The following is an 8363-nucleotide window of genomic DNA, read 5'->3' on the forward strand; positions in this document are numbered from 1 at the left end:
GAGTTTTAGAATGTAGGTACTTGTTATGCAGAATTTCTTGCCACATTCCTTGTTCAGTGAGAAGTTTGAATAACCATTTACTAAGTAAGCATTTGTTCTTTAGTTCCAAAACTTCAATCCCTAATCCCCCCTGATCTTTAGGCCTACAAATCATGTTCCATTTAGAGAGCCGGTACCTTTTCTTTTGTTCGTCGGATTGCCGAGAAAAATTAGATCTATAAAAATCTAATCTTTTCCTAACCCCCACTGGGATTTCCATGAAAGATAGCATGAACATTGGTAAACTTGTTAATACCGAGTTAATGAGGACCAACCTATCCCCATAAGAAAGCATTTTACTACGCCAACATCCCAATTTAGAAGCAAAACGGGTTTCAAGCTGGATTCCATTCAGCATTTCTCAATATTCGGTGATGGATGGGAATTCCAAGATATCTAAAAGGTAAAGCTCCGGCCTCACAACCAAAAATTTGCATATATTGTTGTTCAATATCCTTTGCTCTACCAAAACAGAAAATCTCGCTCTTATGAAAGTTGATTTTCAAACCAGAAAGTTGTTCAAAAATACATAATATTAATTTCATATTGAGTGCTTTGGCAATGTCATGTTCCATAAATAAGATGAAGAAGTGATGCACGAGGAAGATGATGAAGCTTAGATGCAGTCGCCGCCGCCGCCATTGCAGATTGGAGATCTGTGCGCCCCTTACCTGCTTGCTGACGGGAAGTGGAGCTCGGAATATGGGGGAGAGTGGAGGAGGGGGAGGTGACGGAATCCTTCCTGTCCCCCTTTTTTGCTTTTTGCCGCTGTGCGCTGCAGCTCGCACCATCTCCCTCCTCGTCCCGCTCATGCAACCAAAGATTCTTTTTTGCATCACCTCAGCGCCACATGTGGGTGGTTCGCTGGAAACAGCCAATTCGGACGTTCCTCCCAGGCTAGACCCAACAGTGCTTTAAGAACGTCCTGTGCAACAACGTGGGTGAGCCCAGTCAACCAAACGGACTGTTTTTTGCGTCACCCATGTGAGCCAAGGGGAGCCCAGACTACCAAACGCGCCCCTAGTTGCCAACCATGGCAACATCACAAAGTTTTTTATGCGCTCAGGTGATGAATCATTTTTTTTTCTACTTGCATCTAACCTAGGTAACCAATGCACAGAGGCTGGTCAAGGTTAACTCTCTTTCTTTAATACGCATGAATTCAGTTCAATGCATGATGTGACATTTCCTACAGTGACCAGAACATGAACATAGCCTCAAACCCTATCTAGCTGTTATATCGACAGGCAAGAACATGGGCATCAATAATACAACACTGCTGTTTTGACATTCTCGAATGAACTAAATATTTTACTGCGAGTATAAAGATTCAGGCATGTAGGCCACCATGATGCTTTATTTCACACTGGCTGACATGGGCCATAAAGGAAGGAGTTCAATTTACAGGGGATAGATGATGCAAACTGGCCTCTCGCCCCCAAAATCTCTAGCCCCAGCGCGGCGGCAGCCCTCTGCGCCAAGGCTCCTTGTCCCCCTCCCCAGCACTCTCCTCTCCCATCGTCGCCGCCTGAGACACTGCCGGGTGAAGCCCTAGTGGCGGCCCTTCCTCGTCTGTTCGACCGAAGGGCACGACGGCAACGTCCAGCCGGGCTTTCCTTGAGACGGTGATGCGGGGTGGCGGCGGCGGCCAGGATGCGTTGATCTGTTGGCGGTGGCGGCGTGGAGGTTGGCCAGATCGTGGCCTGATTGGGCCTGGGCGGGCTTCTTTTCACGCTATCGGAGGTAGAATCTCTCCTGGGCTTCTCCCGTGTCCGGATCAGCTGCTCTGGGCATGGCGGTGGCGTCCATCTCCTCCGTCGGAGGTGGTCGGCTTGAGGGTGGGTTGTCGGATCGCGAGTTCCGTTATCTAGTCTCGGTTGCGAGTCAGGAAGACATAGTTACCGGTGAAAACCGAGCCGATAAGCGGGCGATGGCGGTGTTCTGGACCGTTAACTTGATGAAGTCGTCGCTGAGCAAAGACTGTCTACTTACTCGTGCTGCTCGGGGAAAACCTAGGATCTGGTCTCCCCGACCGGACGATGGCGGCACTGTGGTGTCATTTTCTCTCTTGGGAGCATTGTTTGTGGAGCAGCGCCGGTGGACAGAGGCTGGAGGAGGAGATGTCAAGTCATGCTTGGCTGGCATGTGTTACGCTGAGCCATGCCTGCTCTTGGCAGGTGCTACGCACGACAAATCTTCCATGGTGGCGTCGACATCAGGACTAGCAAGGGCTATGCGGATCTCTACCTTGAATATGAACTAGTATTTCGATGGTGGTGACGGCTTCTGAAGCGAGGACAAAGGTGCTTGCCAAGGGTGTACTAAACCGGTTGAGCTCCTGTTTTCACCATAGGGTGACTCAGGGGCAACCCTGGTATTTAGTTGGTGGGATGTTTGTTTCTGTTTTTACGGCAGAGGCCTGATGACATGTTACTTCACCCATTGTCGGGTTCCTAGGTGTTGAGTGTTGTCTTTAGGTTTTGTGATGTATAATCTTATCAGTTCTATTGAATAAAGTTTAAATAAAAGATATATGCATCGCTTTGATGCACAGGCTATGGCTACCCCATTTCGAAAAAAAAGATGATGCAAACTGCTAAACACCAATAGAACAACAAGAAGTATTCTCCATTGCTTGCTACACAAAGTGGAATTAAACATGACACCAAAGCTTTATTTCTGTGCACTCCTATGGACAAAGAGACCGGTCCTTGAAAAAAACCGTCACAGTTTTCGCGCATTAGGACCCGAGGATCACTCGATCACCATGTTCTCGGCCTTCCTCCTGATGGAATTGAAGAGGACTGACGAAAGGTAGCGCTCCCCGAAGCTTGGGAATATAACCTACATAGAGTAAAATTGTCAGCATCAGGATCGATGAAATTACAGGAAACAATGCGCTGGTAAAAGTTTCTTCAATTGTCGGAGTACGTTAGTTTGCAAGTATGAGTGTTAGTAAATATGTCTCTCTATAGGGCATGCTAATTATATCCATTCATTTGTGAGTTCTTAATAGATCAGATTAATTTCCGGGGAAAGACCCATGGAGCTGAAATAGATTTAAATGGCCAGCATATCCTAGATGAAGCTCACAGGAGGAAACGCGTCACTTACAACAAAAAGTTTTCCTGCATTCTCGGGCCTCTGAGCAACCTTGATTGCCGCAGCGGCAGCCGCACCGGAAGATATTCCAACCTACAAACATTTAGATTGTTAATGGTCGAGGCAAATACATGATTCTACATGATCAATACGGACGATAAAAGCAAAGTGTATACACTGCTTCTTAATAAAAGAAACGAAATGTCAGAACGAAAGCCCACCAGCAATCCTTCTTTCAGAGCAAGGGACTTGGCCATCTCAATAGATTCATCACTTGAAACCTGCCAAACAATTTGAATGACCAACAGTAACATAAGGTAAAAGAAGCAGAAGTATGGAAGGACAAACAGGTAATATCCGGCAGACTTCTAGTCTCTGTTTCGAGAGTAAGTCAATACCCTAAAATATTTTGATAAAAACTTCTAGTCCCACAAGAGAAAAATAAAAGTAGCAACTAAGCAAAACATAATGTGGCGCAACATTGCTCATACAGTGCCTTCTCGACAACAAAACTTAATAGAAGAGGAAACTCACTACTACGGTTTCATCAATGATGTGAAGGTCCAAGACACCAGGGATAAAACCAGCTCCAATTCCTTGGATCTTGTGTGGCCCTGCGTACGAGAATTGTACCTCATGACTCCAGAACAGGGAGTTTCAAGAAACAAAGAAGACTATTTTTGGTGCAAACTGGTACTCAAGTCTCCTTCTTCCTAACAGATATCCTTTTTCTTAATCATGAGGTTGCATTTATAATGGTTAACCATCCAATAATTCTTAGGTATATTTCAAATATATTGACAAGATATAATAAGGGAATGTAAAAGGGAAAAATCCTAATGAGTTTTAAAGCTTCTACTGATTGTGGATTTATTTTTGAAGTGCAGCTGCCTATTATTTTTGTGGTGGGTTATTCTGAAACTAGCACAAAACTATGTCATGAATTTTATGGATGACTGTATTTAGAAAAAAAGGCATAAAATGCAAAAGCAAGCATTACCAGGCTTTCCGCCATTTAAGATAGCACTCTCTGTCGGCTCCACACCATATAACTTACATAAGAAAACACAATAAAATCAGAAACGATTTCTCGTACAGGAAGAAATGATGAAATGTTGGTTAGTCAAAGTTGCCTGCTAAAGTTTTGTAATTTGTAGTGCTTACCTTGATATTAGGATTTTGCTCTTTGAGGTATCGTCCGGATCCAGTAATGGTGCCACCTGTCCCGATGCCAGATATAAGGCCATCAATCTTCCCTCCCGTGCCTTTCCAGATTTCAGGCCCAGTTGTCTCATAGTGAATCTGCAAGAAGCATGCAAATCAGATAGCTGGCAACTCGGGCATAAAGATGACCTTGAAAGTTGAAACATGAATGTTAAATAATGTTGTACCTTCGGGTTGGCAGCATTCTCGAATTGTTGAAGGATATATGAGTTGGGTGTCTTTGCTGCGATCTGTTCCGCCTTTTGGATAGATCCTTTCATTCCCAAGAGTGGGTCTGTCAGGACCAATTTCGCACCGAAAGCCTTCAATATGATTCTCCTCTCCATACTCATGGAGGCAGGCATCGTAAGTATAAGTCTGTAACCCTTTGCGGCAGCCATGAAGGCTAGTCCAATGCCTGTGTTGCCACTGGTTGGTTCAATCAGCACACTCTGTTTCACCGTTCATGAGGAAAGCAAAATATCAGCAAATCATAACATAGCAGTCTATTTTTTTCTAATTAACTGTAGCTTTACTAGCAGTTTGTAGAAAAATGCTCACTGCCAAGTAGCAAACATAAAATATAAGCTTTACAGTGGTTTGTATTTTTAATTACCGTCTACCGGCCTCGATCTAACGGTAGTAAATAAACGAAACCAAATTGAAGGAACCAAGAAGTCGTCCGTGTCGTATCGCCATGCTTCTGGCCAGCTTCAGGTAGAGCACTGCCTCCGCCACTAACCCGGCTCTGGCCAGCTTCAGGTAGAGCACTGCCTCCGCCACTAACCCGGCTCTCCCGCACACCCCACCCTCATTGTGGACCGCTGAGTAGGGCGGACTACACTGTGTGTCCCTGCCTCCTCACCGCCCCCCCAAGGTTGCTCCACGATATTATTATTGGTGGTTCCGTGACGAAACACAGGTATTCTGCTAGTGTGAATAACTAGGCGTGGAAGGAAATGAACAATAGCACAAATCATGGCCACATACACGAATGGACAATGTCAACTATATTAGTATGATATGCATGGTCAAACATCACACCCAAGAGAATACAAATTCTTTATGCTAGATGAGGTATTCCTTCATCACCGGCTTATTTTCCGTTCGCAAAACCATTTTTCCCACCAGCGAATGGCTATGCTATGCACGCGCAGAAAATGGATCGTATATAGCTCCTCAGTTAGCGCTTTGCATTGGAGTCCCGGGCGCCTATGTTTATCTTTCACGGTAAATCTTTATATTTTGGCTGCTAAGCGTCAAAGGAAGAGGCCAGCGTTGTACATGCCCTTATGTTTGCCTAACCAAGAGAGGGAGGCAGTGGGATAGAGCGAGAGATCTTTGTTGGCGGCGGCGTGAACTCTTGAACAAAGCGCGCGGAGGCAGGCCTGTCACGCGACTTGCGAGCGGTGCAGGGACTCGGGATGTCGTCCACTCGCTGGACGCTAGGCGCGGCAGTGCGACCGTGGGGCGCACTTCTCTAGCAAGCATCCGGCAGCGGGCCGCGGCTGGTGGCGGTGGCGGTTCCTATACACCAACTAGGTGATGGCCATTTCCTTTTTTCCTTTTTTTCAGTTTATGTTTCCTTTTTCTTTTAGGATTTAAAAATTATAAATGTATTAAAATTTAGAAAATGTGCAGATTTTTAAAATATTGAAAAAATTCATTTTTAAAAAAATGCAGATTTTCAATTGTTCACATTTCAGGAAAATGAAAATTTTAAAAAAAATCAATCTTGAAAAATTTTCAAATTCGAAAATTACGTAATTAAAAAATTGTTCAAATTTCGAAATAGTCAAATTTGCAAATTTTTCAGATTCAGAAATTATCCAAATTCGAATTTGAAAATAACAGAGAAGAAATAGAAAGAAAAAACAAGAAAGGAAAAAAATACGGGCGGGCCCAACATCCCCTTTGGGTGTGCGGACCCGTTACCGTCGTCGCACATCCGGGCCACCGCTCCGGTGTTGGTGAAGGGCTGCCCCATGGACGCTGCGTGGTTAAGGCTGGACGCCACAGAGTCGGGGCGATCCAGCTCATGGCCCAGCTGGGTCCGCGGCACGTAGTGGACGCCGGCGTCGGCGACGTGCTCACCCGTCCGTCGTGGTCGTGCTGTCCAGGAACCGCAGGAAGATAACTAGCTCACAAGGGGACGATGGGCGGCGGAGGGCCCTTCAAGCGGCGGCGCGAGAGCCCGTCCGGCGGCAATGAGGCTGGCTGGGAGCTAGTGAAGAACGGGGACGCTGCAGCGACTGTCTCGCGGCGGCTGCACGAACCATGGCTGCGGCAGCGAGATGTGGTGGTGGAGGCGGTTGGGCAGTGCCAGCGGCGGGAGATAGAGGCCGTTTGGAGGGAACGCTTGCCGGCGTCGGCGGGAGCTCCAGCTCGATCCCCACCCCGACCCCGACCAAATTCTGGCGCCGCCGCCTTTTTTTGGAACAAGCCGGCGACCCCCACGCGGTCTCCTCCGTCTGGACCTCGTCCTCGGCCCCTGTCTCGCGCCGGCGCCTCGCCACGGACGGATGGAAGGCACCCCGCCTGGCCACGCTCGCGGCGAGCAGCAACCGCTTCGTCCTCTGCCTGGTCTGGCCGCCTTGCCGCCGCGCGAGTCGTCTGCGCCTCGGCCTGTATGAGACGCGCGTCCACTCCGCCGAGCTACGGGAGCGCCAAGAGTGACGGCGGTGTGGCCGCTGACGGGCAGGTGAACTCCGGCGATTCTGGAGGGGACGACGGAGGGTAAGCGGCGGCCAATTCATGCTTTGGTTACCTCCATCTCCGTGTGAGAAATCCGAGAACAAGGGAGGATGCTGGTGCGCCAGCAGCGGCGGAGGCGCTACTGTCGACTCCAGCGCGGCGCTGCCTCTGCCACACCACAGACGGTGGTACTACGGGGTGAGAAGTGGTCCTGCGCCGCTATCTGGGCGACGACAAGCGCCTGGATGCGGCAGAGCGTGGTGGCGGTGCGGGCTTGGTGATGGGCGACAGCGGCGGATGGGACAGGGAAGAGGCAACCGCGTATCCCGACCAGCCAATCGAGGTAGGGTCCAGGAAGTGCAGATTACAACATTCCGAAATACTAGCATAATCACAAAACATGCTTATAACAACGGGGGAGATGGATGTCGATTTTTCACCCACAGTGCCCGGAGTGATGAACCCCTTCTCCTCTGCATCGGTGATCATACTGTATCCAATCCTGCAACAAGCACAAAACAACAAATATTCAGCTCAAATCTAGAAATTAAAAGAGTAGACTTACCAAAACTCACCTAAATATATCTACCAGAGATAGGGAAACAAACCAAAATCCTAGAGTGTAAGACATTGATCCAAACTAATACACAAAACATCCGTTGACATGCTACTATCCAGAGGCAGAGCTAGCAGGAAGAAACACCCACCTGTCCTTGACGCTGGAGCAGGGCTCCATGCACTCGAGCTTGGCGGCGACGCGCCCCACGCAGCCACGAGTGACCGTGTTGAGGTACACCAGCGGCGTGTTCCCGATCAGCTGCTCATCGGAAACGAAAAAAGAGACGATTAGCTTTCTTCTGAGCCACCTCTAAAGTCAAGCACAACCAGGAGAGAATCGCGAGGATGAGACAGCCGCGCTCACCTCTGTGACATCCTTGGCGATCGCTGACGATGACGCCTCATCCATTGTCAACAATCTTCGCAATCTCACAAAACAAATCTGGAAATTTATCTCACCGATTTGATAGTGGAATGATCTTTGTGGATGCGGCAGCTAGAACGGGAGCGGGAGCGGGAGCGGGCAGAGAGGGGGAGATTTTATACATTTGATGGTTGGTCGTGGCTGTGGAAGTCAATGCTCGCCCTCCCCTTAACCCCGGGCCTCCTCCCGAGAGGGCGCGGGAAGGCGGTGCAGCAAGGCCGGCGGCTTTCTTGTTGGTGGCGCGGCAACGGTGCTGCCGGTTGGCGGCGAGGGCGGCAGGTGCAGCCGCGCATGGGCTTGGCCAGCCGCACCCTGCAATCCCAGATCTTGGCCCTTTGGGCCC

The 8363-nt window shown here is 48.6% G+C and overlaps 1 protein-coding gene across 2 annotated transcripts; it reads right to left on the bottom strand.

The window, feature by feature from the left end:
- Positions 1-2648: 2648 nt before the first annotated feature.
- On the bottom strand, positions 2649-8093 carry LOC124682693 (cysteine synthase-like). 2 transcript variants are annotated; one of them, XM_047217332.1, is made up of 10 exons: positions 7961-8093; positions 7746-7855; positions 7483-7540; positions 4533-4796; positions 4306-4443; positions 4142-4193; positions 3676-3755; positions 3363-3422; positions 3154-3234; positions 2649-2883 (listed from the first exon to the last, which is right to left on the bottom strand). In XM_047217332.1, the coding sequence occupies exons 1-10, from the start codon at positions 8003-8005 to the stop codon at positions 2794-2796; spliced, it is 978 nt and encodes a 325-aa protein (XP_047073288.1). In that variant the 5' UTR covers positions 8006-8093; the 3' UTR covers positions 2649-2793. The 2 variants fall into 2 exon arrangements, with proteins under 2 accessions (XP_047073288.1, XP_047073289.1); XM_047217333.1 differs by lacking the exons at positions 7483-7540; positions 7746-7855; positions 7961-8093 and adding an exon at positions 7112-7212.
- Positions 8094-8363: the final 270 nt, after the last annotated feature.

This window comes from Lolium rigidum, chromosome 1 (assembly GCF_022539505.1).
Source record: "Lolium rigidum isolate FL_2022 chromosome 1, APGP_CSIRO_Lrig_0.1, whole genome shotgun sequence".
Classification (NCBI taxonomy): domain Eukaryota; kingdom Viridiplantae; phylum Streptophyta; class Magnoliopsida; order Poales; family Poaceae; genus Lolium; species Lolium rigidum.

Coding starts and splice junctions, on each gene's coding strand:
- LOC124682693 (XM_047217332.1), bottom strand. CDS start 8,005: ATGGATGAGGCGTCATCGTCAGCGATCGCCAAGGATGTCACAGAG. Junction 4,444..4,532: donor AGAATGCTGCCAACCCGAAG/GTACAACATTAT, acceptor TGCTTCTTGCAG/ATTCACTATGAGACAACTGG. Junction 4,194..4,305: donor AGCAAAATCCTAATATCAAG/GTAAGCACTACA, acceptor TTCTTATGTAAG/TTATATGGTGTGGAGCCGAC.